The sequence below is a fragment of the Entelurus aequoreus genome, linkage group LG02, assembly GCF_033978785.1.
Source record: "Entelurus aequoreus isolate RoL-2023_Sb linkage group LG02, RoL_Eaeq_v1.1, whole genome shotgun sequence".
NCBI classification, from domain to species: domain Eukaryota; kingdom Metazoa; phylum Chordata; class Actinopteri; order Syngnathiformes; family Syngnathidae; genus Entelurus; species Entelurus aequoreus.
This window is the reverse complement of record NC_084732.1, coordinates 58229071-58245863: the sequence shown is the minus strand read 5'-3', so window position 1 is coordinate 58245863 and position 16793 is coordinate 58229071. Positions and strand designations below refer to the sequence as shown.

At 42.9% G+C, this 16793-nt stretch overlaps 1 protein-coding gene across 4 annotated transcripts in view; it reads left to right on the top strand.

Annotated features, from left to right (window-relative positions):
* Window positions 1–16793, top strand: part of LOC133636209 (transmembrane channel-like protein 3) — a 143094-nt gene that overhangs the window by 21873 nt on the left and 104428 nt on the right. For all 4 annotated transcript variants that reach the window (XM_062030008.1, XM_062030000.1, XM_062029991.1 and 1 more), the window contains exon 3: window positions 9213–9288. In XM_062030008.1, coding sequence (XP_061885992.1) covers window positions 9213–9288 — 76 coding nt within the window. The remainder of the gene's footprint in view (window positions 1–9212; window positions 9289–16793) is intronic.

The window sequence follows — 16793 nt, the reverse complement described above, 5'->3', positions numbered from 1 at the left end:
GAGGCGTGCGTAATCCCCGTCCGTGAAGACGGACAAGTACGCCCGCTCTCTTTCCTCGGCGATGCGGTTTCCCTCTTTTGATCGCAGAATGGACCAAATCCGCAGCTGACGCTAAGATGACCGGTAACAAGTCCATAGGGATGGTGGATCTGATGTTCAGTAGCTCTTCACAGGTGTAAGAGCACCCGGAAACACAATTTATGTACAAAAACAAACAAAACAGAGCGCACGAAAGCACAGAGGCAGCCTTCATCGGCGCCATGATGATGACGTAATTCATATTCAATGCTTTATCGTTTATACTTCATATTGTAGTGGTGGGCAATCTTATCCGGTGCGCACGTAATGGCGGACAGACCTAATGGGCGGGCAGTCCAAGTAGTGGGCATTTTTTTTTGGATTGATGATGACCGATGATGAGCAGCCATGTTCCAGACGTCTGTGGTCCTTCACTAAACTTAAGTAATTTTAGTTATAATATATTTTTTTACACAAGTGTGTTTTAAGTGTTTGCCTGTGGCGCCCCTAAAAAAATAGTCTGGACACGCCTCGGCCGCAGACCTTTACGTGCACATCCTAAAAACCTAGCTTTGCCTCAGCGGTGACGGGGACTCCAGAGCTATTATTGGTTAGCGTGTTAATACATAATTTCCAGGGTTTCTGCCCGACCTAACTACAATCTCCATTATAGACCTAATGGAGCAAATCGAGGAGCGCTAAATCAAGGACATTTGCAAATATGTCATTCTTGGGTCAGATTTTGCCCATGGGCCGCCAGTTGAATAACCCTGGTGTATTGTACAGCTTAGAATGCAGTTTTAACTTTAAGTAACTGTTATATCTTCATAATGAATGCACTGCACAGGAATTGTTCTTAGTTGTCGTTTACTCAACGTCTTGTAGCACACACACACAAGACTTGGCACACTCTTCTTCTAATGCCAAGTTACATGGGCAGGAGCTTACCTAACAAAAGTGCGCCCTCTATTGGCCTATCTATGATAAGTGTAAAGTTGTCAATAAGTAAAACCCAAAACTAGTAAATATCTCTCAAGCGAGCCAACATAAATGTATACATACATAAGTAGGCTAATAAAAGATTATCTACGATACCACAATAACTGACAGCCCTGTTATAATAAAACTGCCTCTGGCAAAATAGTGCCACCACTTGGCTGCAACGGGTGACGTGAGACAATGCACAACATCAGCAAAGTGCAGGATTTTCCTGTTTTGTTTACATTTTTTGAAGGGTCAAATTATCCTACAATATGGAATTTTGGAATTATTGATTGTACATTATACAGAAAGTGAAATGATCTTACAAATACGATAATTACCGTATGCTGCAGCTCACATAGGATGCAACAGTCCACAGGCAAATAGACGAAAATCCAGTACCCACATTAGACAGGAATTAAAAATGACTGTGTCAGGAAATAACCAAAATGAGGCACAACGAAAGAACTAACTACGGTAATTAAAAAAATAAATAATTTAAAGGTAAAGGCAAAAAAGTTGAACAGAAGCGAAGCAACAAGAACGTCAAAAAGACAAGGAATTAAGCAATAAGAATCAAAAATAGGTAGAAACATACAAGGCCATAATAAAATAAATTGTTGATAAGATACATCACTCACGTTCTTGGCATTGGAACCGTGCTTTTTAACACTACTAATTGGGACGTGGCTGCAGGTGGGTACTGTATTTTTCGCACTATAAGGTGCACTTAAAATCCTTTCATTTTCTCAAAAATCAACATTGCCCCTTATAACCCAGTGCGCCTCATGTACGTAATAATTTTGGTTGTGCTTACCGACTTCGAAGCAATTTTATTAATAATGATAAGTGTGACCAGTAAATGGCAGTCACACATAAGAGGTACGTGTGGACTGCAGGCTGACGCCCTCTGTTCAATAAATGATGCTAGCAAGTACAGGTAAGTAAGGAAACCCAAAACTTTGATGTTTTATTGAGAATATAGGACATTACACACTGTCAAAAATCTGTCAAAATGTTTTTGTGCGACTTTGGTAAGCTACGAAGCTGTACTGCTTGAGATTGTAGTCAGATGTACAGTGTTTCAAAATACGGGTATTGTTTTGGTGGGTATAAGGACCCCAAAATGGCACTTATTAGGAGACATATTATCTGGTGTTTTGTTTTGCAATATTTTACCAAACCAACTTTTCTTACCTATTGGTACCTGCTGATGTGTTTTTGAGATCTGCATAAATCCCGAAAACTTGCTTGCGTCTGCAATTGTAGTCAGCATCAACGCTGTAGTCAATAAGCTCTTTATTTTTCTCTATCCTCATGTTATGTGGCATTCATACTCCGCTGCTGCCATTTCTAATATAAAGTAGCGTAAAGTTCCAGCTTATATCTGTCAGTAGACTCAATATGGAGCGCTAAATACAACAAACATGACACAGAGAATACGCTGTCGAAGTGGAGGCACGCCCACAAAACGGCATATACTCAAGAGATGGTCAGAAAGCCTTGTGGAAAAAGATAAGCCACTGCATGTTAGATACTAATTACAACTAATCAGTAGGGGTTTTTAATATTGATGAAACCAACAAAACCAAATGCTGAATGTACAGTAACTTGAAAATAGAGAAGTGTGTATGAACACATACAATATAAACTGAATAGAGGAATGATAGATATGAATAGAACATGAAGTGCAAAATGCACTTTAAAAACGTCAAGGCTTCACAATAGAGTATGTAGTGATTTGAAATTGTATGTACTGTCAGTAAATGATAGAGGCTTAAACAAGGAAACAATGAACAGCAGAGTAAATGTATTTTAACCCTTGCTGATTTTGTAAGTTTACCACTTACAAAGATATGACAGTACATCATTTTTATGTCCCTAACCTTTCTCACAGTCGTCCTTATTCCACTGCATGAAATTTTGCATGAAGCTTTGGAATGAGGGTGATTGACTATTGTGTTTCTTACATTTGTCAATTATTGCACCAATAGTGCTCTCTTTCTTACCAAGCTTCTTGGTGATGCTCTTGTTGTCAATTCCAGTCTTGTGTAGGTCTACAATCTTGTCCGTGAGATCAGTTCTTTCTTTTGGTCCATGGTGGTGTGGTGTACATGTTTGAATGAAAAGACCGTTTTATGTGACAGGCGTATTATGTTGAGATTAGGAGTACTGTCTCAAAGGGAATAGCTCATGTGTGTGTTTAAAGACTTCAAATATTCTTTATTGTCAATCAGGGGACACAAAGAATGGACAAAAAAAAAATGCTAGCCAGCTGGTAGGGGATCAAATGTTACTTATAGCAACTGACAATTAATTGTATTTTCTGAAATGTTTGTAAATATTCTGTCTTTAAAAAAATAAAATAAAATAAACCTCACAAAAGAACGTTCATACTGTATGTCTGTAAGAGATAACAATTAGGGGTGTCTCGTTTTTTCTCTTTTTCTCTTCCGAAATGATACCGATAGTGTAGCTTTGACTATTGGCCGATACCGATATCGATCTGATACACTATCAGCACAAATCATCCATATGTTTTACTGTTTCCGTAATGCAAAATGTTAGAAAAGTCTTGGGCTCTGCTCGCTGGATTCTGGCGCTTCTGAGTATCAAAGCCATCAAGCAGTATATTGTGTCAATTGTGTCTTTTGTTGAGTCCTGCAATGTGTCGATACCGTAAGTATTGTACTTAGTACTCACCAGCTGTGTGATTGTAACGTGCATCTTAGTTGTAGCTTTGTTTGACCAATTTGGAGGTGTTAAAATCACCATGTAAAATTGCAAATGCTAATTAGTAACATGTATATGGCACATACAATTTAAATTAGCATCAATCTAGCTCATTTTTTTTTAATGCATTTCTTTTATTTTGACATTTTATTTTATTTGATCATATAATCATGTTTAGTGTTTTGCTGATAACAGACTGATATCGGATCAGGACACCCCAAGTAAAAATAGTCAGAGGATCAAATAATTAAGGTATTTCCTTCCAGAATTACCATACAACTGGGATACGAATTATACAAACTGATGTCCGGTTGTGCAGTTGAAACCTTTTCTAATTAGTGGTTAGTTTTGTTGATATAGACTTAGTAGACACAACGTATATTAAGTATATTGAGTTTTATTCAGACACTGAGGCAGCCGACATGTCAACATAGTTCCCTCCATGACATGCCATATCCCAGCAGCCCCCACTGCCCCGCCTCCAGCATGAATAGCCGTAAAGGGAAACATAGAACTGTCGTAAAGTGTTCATTGGAGAACAACACACGTTAACAATCTCCCTCTTCTTTCTTTAAAATAAGAAAAACAAAAGCCAAGTGCAACAAGGGAAAAGGCAATTGAAAAACATTCAAGAAAATAACAAAATACAATCAGCATTCTCGCCTGTGTTTTTTTTTTTTTTTTTTTAAACAACAATTAGGGTGAATTCCAATTAGGGTGGATTCCACAGTCCTTCACATAGTGCTTTCAAGAGCACTAGGGATGATGCCCCCTTTTTCGTCAGACAGTCAGCTAGTTGGGCTTTTGTCACTGACCAGAGCACCTTTTTGATTGTTTTACTCTGAATGAGCTCCTTGATCCCGCTTATATCCAACCGAAGTCTCTTCTCTGTGACCTGTTTAGTGGACTTAAGGGCATCATAAAGAGAGTGATTGTCAGTCACACAGACCAACGTGGGAGCATTTAATTTGGTGGTCCCAGTAGTGAGCTCCGAAAAAAGAGTAGAAAGGAAAATAGCATTGTCTATTCCATCCGACATAGCGAGTGTCTCTCCCGCAAGGGTGCTCCGCACCACACGCCTGATCCTCTTAGATTGCCAACAGAGAGGAGAAAACTTCCCGTTTTCCCCCATGAGAGTGATCAATGTCCCTCCTTGAGTACCTCCATCAGGCAAGTTTCCCAGCGAGGCATCACTGAAGACAGTCAAGTTCAAAGCATCATTATTACCCAAATGTTGAAATTTCAGAGTAACCTTTCCTGCTTTAAGTTTACGAATCACCTTATTTGCATCATGAATGGACTGCACAGTAGCATTTTTCAGAATAGATGCCAAAATACAAGCGTCAAACATAACATCAGGTCTAGTTTGTTTTGCAACCCAAAGAATTTGTCCTATTTTTGATCTCAGCTGCTCTCTTTCCGTTTCACTAAGAGCTGAATCTCTCTGTATAGCACGTGCTGGCTGCATGTTTATGGGTTGCATGTTGTCAATATAGCCCTGCTGATTCATCTCAATTACACCATTTACAGTGGCAATGTCCATTCCTACATAGCAGAAATTATCATGTTCCTCACATCCCACACGGAACGCACACTTCAGTCGAGGAATCACATCAGTTACAAAGTTTTGTGAACCTGCCCAGAGAAAATCATCCACATGACATGCAAGTACCCCTTTAACTTTGCATTGTTCATCCAACCAATAAAAGACTGCAGGATCCACTTGTGACACTTTACCACTTGTGCTCAGCATTATTTCTTTCACTCTATTATACCAATAAAGTGATGCATCAGCAAGACCATATACACATTTCTTAAGTTTCCATAGCACCCCTTTACTGTTTGCTTCTGGGGGGGGGTGAACATAAATGTCCCTTGATAACTCCATGCCTTGCAAAAAGGCAGATTTAATGTCCATAGAATGGACCTTCCACTGATTTTGGCTAATCACTGCTAGCAATAACCTCAGGGATTCAGAAGCACAGGTTGGTGAATCTTTTTGCACCTGTTGGATATTGAACTCTTCAAAACCCCTGGCTACAAGTCTAGCTTTAGGCACAATACCGTTCTCAGTTTCTTTTAGACTACAGACCCAACGGGTGGAAACACATCTTTGGCCTGTATCTTCAACTTCTTCAAAAACATTATTATTGTTCCAGTTTTCAATCTCTATTTGTTTAGCTTCATCAAATGATATGTCTTTTGTTATAAGTACATCAGCATCCATGACTTCTGAATCGGACTCAATGCTGAGACTATTCACACGTGACAGATCAACAGCTTCTTTTTGACCATGACTCCCATCATTTTCAATAAATTGCAGGTTATACCAATTTTTATACCCTCCTGTGGCTTTGCCTGCTCTACCTAGGACTTTTGCTTTACATAGAACACTTTCATCACTTTTCATAAAGGTTACAGTATGTCCCGCTTTTACCTTGACACTGGACACAGGAATAACAGGGTTATCATTATAGACATTGTGCTCCATTTGAGTTTGAATTACATCATTATGAGTCACTAACGAATGAGCTCCCTCTCCTGCATTGGACTCTCTGTCACTTTCCTGTTTGTTATCAGCATCTGTGTTTTGTGTACTGAATGAGCCACCTGTGGCTCTGTTCACTACATCTGTGTTTTCACTGTCTGCTGCTTGATTCTGTACAATTATCTCACTGTTTGTGTCATCGAGAACCTCACTTTGAGCAGTTGTGTGTAACTTATTAAGCCTCAAGTGATGTACTCTGACAAGGATACCACCATGTCTTACAAATACAACAGCCCCATCCTGACCAATAACTATCCCTGGTCCCTTCCACTCTGTACTGTCAGCTCGTTTGTAATAGACCTTGTCTCCTGTCTCATATTTTTCATCTGTGGATCTGAGCTGCTTACGTAACGCTCTCCTTATTCTCTCTGAACATTCAGCTTCAGTGAAAGCCTTCCTAGAAGCATGCAACGCTGATATGTGTTGTCCTACCCTTGCACTAACAGTAGTGCCTTCGAGTGCAGGTAGTTTATCAATTAATACAGAGGGAAGGTTAGGGTTTTGACCAAATACCAGTTGATGTGGGCTATAACCATGAACACTGTGCATACAGTTCTTAGCCATAAGAGCCCAGTCTAGGGCAGTGTGCCAGTCACATCCATTTTCCCGTCTCACCTTCAGTAGGATGTCGGTGAGAGTCTGATTGTGTCTCTCCAACAGCCCGTTGCTCCAGGGACTGTATCCTGCTGTTGTCCTCGTCTCGATGTTGAAGTTTTCGGCCATGTCACGAAACTCTTCATTATTGAACTCTCCACCGTTGTCGCTGTACAAAATACGAGGAGGGCCGTGAACACTTATCCATGTGTGGATGAGGGCGTTGACCATTTCAGAGGCCTTCTTTGTCTTCACAATGCTTCCTGCACTGAACCGGGTGAATTGGTCGATCACATGTAGATACCACACTCCTGGCTCCAACTCATGCAGGTCCACCGCCACCGTCTCATTATATTCTGTAGCTAGAGGCAGACCAACAGCTGGCCTCGGCTTCGCTTTGCTGTATCTCTGACATATGTCACAATCATGCACTATTTGTTGCAAAATAGTGAGGCAGTCCTTGTCTTTATTACCCGAGCTTTGAATTAGCCTCTGCAGCCTGTCTGCAGATGCGTGGCCAAACTGTTTGTGTAGCTTGAGAAGGATTTTGCGCTTTTCGGCTGAAGACATGTTTTCTGTCACTGTCAGGACTTCATCTTCAGCTGTCGCTGCAAGTATCACGTCATCTTTCATTTGCTGTGTTGTGCTGTTTTTGTCTCTTATGTCCACACAGTAGTGTCCTGAGCTGGTGAACTCAAGAGGAATCTGCTGTTTAAACATCACTGCTCTGTCATTCTCCATATCTAAAACAGTTCCTGCCTTCTTCAGTGAGGACTTACTCAGCAGCAGTGGAATGTCAGCGTTGACCACTTCTGTCTCAATGTGACATTTTGTTTGTCCTATTTTGGCAGGTAGTTTCACTTTTCTGGTGGAATATACTAAGTTGCCATCTCCAAAACGAAATGGTCTTGAACTGGTGTTTTCTGTCCTCATCATTTTGTCTGTCTGCTCTTGACTGAGACAACTAACATAACTGTCAAGCCATTTCTCCCCACATACTGTACGAGTGCATGCCGTGTCTATGATGGCTGATCCCAGGGATTCAGTTATGAAAATCTCAGCATCAGACATAGGGTCATTTGTCAACAACGTTATGTTAACTTCTTCTACATTTTCGTCTTCTGTTAGTCTTACTTGTTCGTTCTTCTTGTAAGGACAGTCCTTGGCCCAATGAAATGTGCTTTGACAAACGGCACATCTTGAACGCTTACCGAACTTATCCAATGGGTTGGTGCCCGGCAACGGTGTCCTTTCACTCTTCTGTTGAAACGTGTTCCGTCTTCCCTGTCCTTGTCGTTGTCGTTGTTCAGTGAAGAAAGCTGCATCTTGGTTTAGTTGAATCCCGTGCGACAAACCTGGCGCCGTTTTCGCTCCAAAAATCCGCTTGAGTGCCGACTTCATGGACGCAAACTTTAGGTCGGGGCACGCCGTTAGTGCAAGTTGTCTGTTTTTCTCATCGAGGCAGGCCGTGTCCAACAACTTGAAGGCTAACACAGCATCTGGAAGCGCCATGTCGTACTTTTTAATTCGATTGTATCGCTGCTCAAAGTCAATTATGTAGTCTGCCATTGAAACGGAACTGTCTTTCATTAAACGATCAAACTGGGAATACGCTTCGTACGCGCGGTCCTTTTCTTCTTGCTGAAACACACCGTCCAGTTTTGCTAGTAATGTCGCCATACCAGTGTCTTTGTCCAAGTCGTCTGCTGGTATCTCCATAGCGATATCCTTGGCTCGTCCTTCCAGACCCAAAGCCACAGCAAGCGCCTGCTTCTTCTTGTCGAGTTCGGTAACTCGTGCCCATATGTTAACTTCATTTTTCCAACATTCATACGGCCTGGTTTCGTCAAACTTCGGCGGTACTCTGTAGTTCGCAGCCATCTTCAAACCATCCTCTGCTACCAATGTTGATATAGACTTAGTAGACACAACGTATATTAAGTATATTGAGTTTTATTCAGACACTGAGGCAGCCGACATGTCAACATAGTTCCCTCCATGACATGCCATATCCCAGCAGCCCCCACTGCCCCGCCTCCAGCATGAATAGCCGTAAAGGGAAACATAGAACTGTCGTAAAGTGTTCATTGGAGAACAACACACGTTAACAAGTTTACTAATAAAAAAATATTAATTTAATGTTTTTTTTGTCTGGATTCTGAAGGTAAAAATGATCCTTATTTGTCATGCAAAGAAAGATGTTGGAGAGTTAAGAGACTGCATTATGAAAACGTCATTGCTTATTTGCTTTGTGTCAGCGCAACAATATGCAATCATTTTCGACACGCACGTTTTAGAAATACAAAATGCTTAGCTACAGTTATCTTGTATTTTTCAGGCATGCCAGAGAGATTGTACTGAAGTATGAGGGGCGACTAACAAGGACAAGAGGCTATCAGACAGCAGGAGCTGATGTATGTATACAAAATTACACTCACAAGTTATCAACTTATCAACTAAATTCATTATTCATTAATTGTCATACAAAGAAAAACATTTAAATGTGATTTAATAAAAATGCCAAGGAAGACTCTTTAAATTAAGTCCTATTCATGTCTTATATGTGCAGTATTTGTCTTATTTTCTATTAAAAAATAGTCACCAAGCAGGACTTCAGTTTCAAGGTTAACAGTAACTCTTGGATCATGGCAATGAAGCGGTTGTTCATGTTAATTTGAGAACATATAACTGTTTATGAACTTCATTCTTGACCCCTGCACACGTCTCCACATTGGTGAGCCTTTGATATGAGCGATATGTAAAGACGGGGGAAAACGCCACGGGACACGCAATTTTCTGTTGCGACTAATGTCTGAGGCTATCTTCGCTGCGACTGTCAAGTTGACCAAGTTATTGCAGAACAACTTACGCCTGTGGTTTCAGCACATCAAATCCCAGTTCTAACTTAAAGGAATTACCCAGGATGTGACAAAGTTTTTACACTTAGTGATAGACGCCTTGACAAAGGCCAGAGCAATGGTACCTACAAGTAGAACGCACTCAGTATTATTACATTGGGTAGAACGGATGTAAAGGTGACTATACAGGTTTTTTTCATGTTTAGAGGGTTTTAATTATGTTAAGAAATGTATTTATGTTGTGAACAGATTTCTCTCACTATGAAAATATTAGATTTGTAAATAATATTCCTACTTCATGAAAATTAGTTTACCACAGTCAAGCCTGCCACTTATTAGCTGCGATAATTGAGGGGCGACATTGGTATGAAAAATAAAACTGTTTTGCATTAGTTGTTAGTGACAGAAACAAAAAAAAAGGTAATTATTCAACTGCTCCTGTAGAACAGTCTGTTATGCTAGGGTTGCATGGTAGCGAGGCCGTGTTCCCCGGGATGTGGTAAGACAGGCAGGAGAAGCAGCGTGCAGGTAAGAGACTTTTAAACCGCAAAGATGAGGCAAAAATCCAAAATGGGAGACCGTGCCGCCATGGAGCGTGCACGGGAAGCTCAAGGCCACTTACAGAAAAAACTTTACGTAGTATCTAAAGAAAGGGAGTTAGGAGGAGCTAGCATACTACACAAACTTACTGTCGTTGAGAGAGGCTGCACCGAACATAAATTGTTGTTAATAGCGAACAAAGCACCCGTGCCAAGTGATTGGCAAGATTGGGTATGTAAGGGGCCGTGGTTAACGAAAAACAGCTGTTGGGGACACTAATCACTAAACGAGGGCAGGTGTGGACAACAGCCCTCAATAAACCAGAAAGTAAACCTAAGAATAAATACAAAACTCAAAACTAAAGACATGATCTAGGCAACGGACCATGACAGTGCACCCACCAACCCCTTAAATGGTGGATTCGAGACATCCCAAACAAAAACAAGTCTAACATCACGGAAGGACTTGGCGGTGGGTCGCCAGGCCAAGTGTACCCGAAGCCACCAGGGACGAGTCACGGCGGCGAGTCGAACGCCAGGCGGGCATCCACGCACTGGTTACATCTTTGGCCGAGTGGCACCAGATTTTCAGCAGCCAAAGACTTTAAGGCCCAAGTCATGGGCAGCGCTGCTGATAGCGCGGAGGGCATCCATGAATAAGCCACATTCGTGGCCGATGAGGCTGACCTGAGCAGGGACGGCGCTCTTGAAGCCGTGAAGGTCTAAGACTGTTAAAATCTGGCCTGAGGGCGCCTATCGGCAGCCTCAGGATTGCTTTGAAAGAACAAACTGGGGCATCTTTGAACAGCAGAACCAGGAGGACTACACTTTATCTGTGCCGAGCTATATCAAGTTCTGCACGGATATTGCTATGACCGAAAAGCGCATCCGGGTCTATCCAAACCAAAAGCCCTGGATGACTGGTAAGGTAAGGACCCTGCTGAAGGATAGGAACAAGGCATTTCGGTGTGGTGATGGGGTACAGTACAGTGCTGCCAGAGCCAGCCTGAGGAGAGGCATCAGAGAGGCCAAGACAGCATATCAGAAGAGAACAGAGGGACACCTCAGCAGCAACAACACAAGGCAGGTGTGGCAGGGGGTGCAGCACATCACTGGCTACAAATCCAACAACCTCGCTGTGGCTGACGGAGACGCCTCGCTGGCGGAGGAACTGAACATCTTCTTCACTCGCTTCCAGGTGGAGCAACCACATCCAGTCGCATCACAACCCTCAACCCGTGACAACGTCTTCATGTTGGAGGAACATAAGGTGCAGCACACACTAAGGAGGGTAAACCCGAGGAAAGCTGCTGGACCAGATGGCGTACCTGGACGTGTACTAAAGACCTGTGCGGACCAGCTGGTTGTCTTTACTAGGATTTTCAACCAGTCCTTGTCCCAGTACATCGTCCCACCCTGTCTAAAGGACTCTGTTATTGTCCCACTGCCAAAAAAAAACTGCAGTAAACAGCTTGAATGACTACCGTCCAGTGGCACTTACACCAATCATTATGAAGTGCTTTGAAACTCTGGTTTGTGGGCACATCACCTCAAATCTGCCACCTGCATTGGACTTTCACCATTGGACTTTTACAAGGCCAACAGATCTACAGAGGATGCTATCGCAACATCCCTCCACACTGCTCTGAGCCACCTAGAGCAGCAGGGGAGCTATGCAAGGCTACTGTTTGTTGATTTTAGCTCTCAATCAATCAATCAATGTTTATTTATATAGCCCTAAATCACAAGTGTCTCAAAGGGCTGTACAAGCCACAACGACATCCTCGGTACAGAGCCCACATACGGGCAAGGAAAAACTTACCCCAGTGGGACGTCGGTGAATGACTATGAGAAACCTTGGAGAGGACCGCATATGTGGGTAACCCCCCCCACCCCCCCCCCCCACCCCCCTCTAGGGGAGACCGAAAGCAATGGATGTCGAGTGGGTCTGACATAACACTGCGTTCAATACCATCCTCCCCCACAGACAGGTGCCCAAACTGACGGGGTTGGGACTGTCTTTCGCCATCTGCCACTGGATCCTGGACTTCCTGAAAAATCGCTCTCAGAGGGTGAGAGTAGGCTCCCACCTCTCAGCATCCATCAGCACCGGCTCCCCCCAGAGCTGCGTGCTAAGCCCCCTACTCTACATCCTCTACACTCATGACTACACCCCTGCTCATGTCAGCAATACCACTACTAAATTTGCAGAAAACACCACAGTAGTGGGACTCATTTCTGGGAGGGATGAGTCTGCCTACAGAAATTAAGTCGAGCGACTAACTGGGTGGTGCAGGGAAAACAACCTGGTCCTTGACACCACCAAGACGAAGAAGCTGATCATGGACTTCCGGAAGACAAAAACGATCAACATCCAACCACTGTACATCAACGGGGACTATGTGGAAAGGGTCTCTAACTTCAGGTTCCTGAGCATCCAGATCGAGGAAGACCTGTCGTGGAGTGCGAACACCTCAGTGACCATCAAAAAGGCACAGCAGACCCTTTACTTTCTGAGACTACTCAGAAAGAACCACCTGTCACAAAAACTGCTTGTGTCTTTCTATCGCTGCTCAATAGAGAGTGTGCTGACATACTGCATGTGTGTATGGTATGCCAGCTGCACAGCGACAGAGAGAAACGCACTTCAGAGGGACATAAAAACTGCCATGAAGATCACTGGCTGCTCTCTCCCCTCCCTATATGAACTGTACAGTGCCAGGTGCCTCAAAAAGGCCCACAACATCATAAGGGATCCATCTCACCCCGGACATAAACTTTTTGAACTGCTGCCTTCGAGCAGGAGATACAGGACAATAAAATGCCGGACAAACAGATTTAAGAACACTTTTTACCCGAGAGCAATAGTGTCACTGAACACAAGGCATAAAAAAGAATGACTGTGCATGTGAGCTGTATGCTTGGTATTTTATGTATTTTAAGTATTATTTTATCTATTTATCTGAGTACTATGTTCTTATGTGTCATTATGAATTTGCACTAAATTAGTTTGCTTGCAATTTTGTTGTACAATGTACAATGACAATAAAGATATATTCTATTCTAAGGTCCACACACGGGTTCTGGGTGTTGCTGCCAATAGCGCAGAAAGCAACCATTGAACAGCCAAACTCTTGGCCCGACGAGGATAAGGGGTGAGGGCGCCAGACGGTTGCCTCTGCATCAGGCGAGCTGGAGGTCACACAGGCTGTCTAGCTGGCTACAGGACTGGAGGCGAGGGGGAGCCAGTTAGTCACGCTAGCTAACGTTAGGCTAAAATACTTAATAACAATATTAAAATACTAATACTTCAAAGCTTGTGAATGTCAAAACATTAACGTTACATATCTTCAAAAAATTCACAAGACACAACAGTCTTAGATGGCGGCTTCTTCTCCGTGTAGTTCTTCGTTTATTTATCAACTGAAGCACGACAAATAGAAAAAACTAAACAAAAACGATCTAGTCATTAACTCAGATGCTACCCGGTTTGTTGTGTAATGGTGGGACTATACGGTTGTACATGTTGTGTACGCTTGTATTTTATATGAAATCAATAAAGCGGAGACGGTCACTTGTAGTTGTTCGTCTTTATTTGGTAACTTCCACCCTGCCCCCCATCCCGCGCAAACATCATTCACTGCCCATACATTATATCTTCCCCCTTTATCTAATTGTTTGCCCCACATAAAACATATAAACAGTGGTATGCATTAGGTAAACTTGTTTTAACCCCAAAACTCTCTGACTGAATCAATTAACATTCATCTTTATTCATCCATCCATCCATTTTCTACCGCTTATTCCCTTCGGGGTCGCGGGGGGCGCTGGAGCCTATCTCAGCTACAATCGGGCGGAAGGCGGGGTACACCCTGGACAAGTCGCCACCTCATCGCAGGGCCAACACAGATAGACAGACAACATTCACACTCACATTCACACACTAAGGCCAATTTAGTGTTGCCAATCAGCCTATCCCCAGGTGCATGTTTTTGGAGGTGGGAGGAATTACTTTTTTATTTCTCTGTTCTTTTTTTACACCGGTAACACAGGTGAACAACCTAACTGAGAGGGGTCGAATACCCGTTCCTCTCTGTTGTGGTATGGAGGTTTATTTTGCTCCATTTTATACTCACAACTCTAGCTACAAATTCAGACTCTTGACAGGCATTACTGCTCTCACAACTCAGGTAAGGACTAGAGAATCCGGGCCCTTGACAGGTGGCGATGGAACCTCTCTCAGATGTGATCGGTTCTTCCTGATGTAGCCTGTTGGAGTTTGGATCTCGTAGGATCGTGTTGTCCTTGCCGAACGAGAGACAACACCTCGGTGTGGCCCATTCTTTATCCAAACTTTTTGGACCAGCTGCAGAGGTGGCTTCTCACGTGCTCTGTGGTGTAGGTTATATCCCTTGGCCTGCTGTATTTTGAGTGCTCTGTCTTTTGCCTCAAATGCTTCCAAATCTGGCTACGCTGGTGTGAGAGTGCTCGGGCACTCAGGGAGTGGTTTCTGAATCTTGCGCCCCATCAAGAGCTGTGCTGGCGATACCCCATGAGCAAGGAGAGTTGCTCTTTATGCCATCAGTGCTTTGAAGGGATCTTCACTTTTCTGTAGCAGTGACGTGACGGTTTTGCTCTGGGGATACCGCGGGCTACTAGTGACATATTGAATGTTGGAGTCTTGTGCAAAGTCAGCGAACTCTGGGCGGAAAATTGAGGGCCGTTATCAGTGATGAGTTTGCCTGGCACCCCATGACAGCTGAAAATGGATTTCATTCTCAACACCATAGCTGATGATGTCGTACTTGGGAGACTAGCAACCTTGATGTATCTTGAATAGTAACCAATAACTAATAAAAACTGTTCATTCTTCCATTCAAAGAGATCAACAGTGGGGTTTTGCCGTGGTCGTTAGGGCAAGGGTGTAGAAAGCAAGGGTTCAGGTGAGATCTAACGTTCTTTTGCACAGCTTTCACACTGGCTTACCTTCTCTTTCATCTGCTGAGAAAGTCCTGGCCACCACACTGCGTCATGAGTCCAGGCAAGACATTTTACCATTCCTTGATGACCTTGATGAATTATTTTTTGGGTGTCACCTTGTATGCTCTTCCCTTCATTAAAAGACCATCGACAATTAAAAGATCATGTCTGTGCTGCCAGTATGGCTTTAGCTCTGGAGCCGAATTCTTCTTTTCCCAGCCTGCGATAATGAGAAAGGACAGCTTTCTGCACACTGGATCCTCCTCCTGCGCTTTCTTTAATTGCAGCAATTTCTCTGGTGAAGCTGGGAAGTTCTGCACCACCTCATTGACCTGAGCTCTGACCTCATTCTGGAGTGTGCTGTCCTGGTCTGTTATTGTCTCTTGGAGTGGTGCTCTAGACAGAGCATCTGCTGTAATCAGATTTTTCCCCGGTACGTGCACTATTGTGTATGAGAAACGTAGGAGCCTCAGTCTGAATCGCAACACTCGAGGTGGAACATCGTCCAGTGCCCTTGAGCTTAGGAGGCTGATCAGTGGTTTATGGTCAGTGCGCATTTCAAAGTGTAGGCCAAATTAAGTCTGAAGTCGTTCACATGCCCATGTGACAGCCAAGGCTTCCTTATCGATTTGAGCATATCTACACTCAGTATCAGACATGCTGCGAGAGATAAAGGCAACTGGCTTCCAGTACTTTATATGAAATCAATAAAGCAGAGACGGTCGCTTGTAGTTTTTCGTCTTTATTTGGTAACTTCCGCCCTGCCCCCCAGGCATCGCTCACTGCCCATACATTACAGTACAGTACACGGCTATTAACAAAGTACCACTGTACTAGTGAATTTTAAAAGGTACTACTGGCTTTGGAATACACCAGTAGTTATTTTTCATCTACATATGCTGCGGTGCGGCGGTGACGTTGCTGAGCTGAGGCACGGCGCACTTGTGTGTCAAAACGCACACACCGAGCACATATAATCAGAAAAAGCTTCCAAAAAAATGGCAATTCTGCTGGTTAATAAAAAGGGTGCGTGGAAGGCAATATGAAGGTATTTGGGCTTCAAAACTATCGATAAAGGTGACGCTATAAACATGCCTTGTCAAATGTGTCAATACAGCATTACCACCGTTGCTTCGGTTAGGTTTAAATAACAAACATCCAGACCTGCTCAAGGAGTTTAAAGCGTGGCATGTAGAATAGTTAACAGCTTCCCCGGTGCACATATACAGTAGATACAAGACACGCATACAGCTGGTTGGCTTGTTGAAAATGATTAGTGCAGTCCAAACCGCCCACGTAATGTAAAATAATGCATGTGAATTGACTGAAGTTCGTAACAAATTCCCACTATTTCATTTATGTTTTATCTTTAACAATGTATGTTTTACTTGCTACATGTATTATGTGTTCTTTTAGCTTTATTGTTTTCAGTATTTACTAATTAATCTATTTGTCTTAAAGCACAGATCAAAATTGGCAACCATAAATCATGAAGCATTTGATACAATGTCAATAAATCTTTATATTCTATTCTAACCTAAT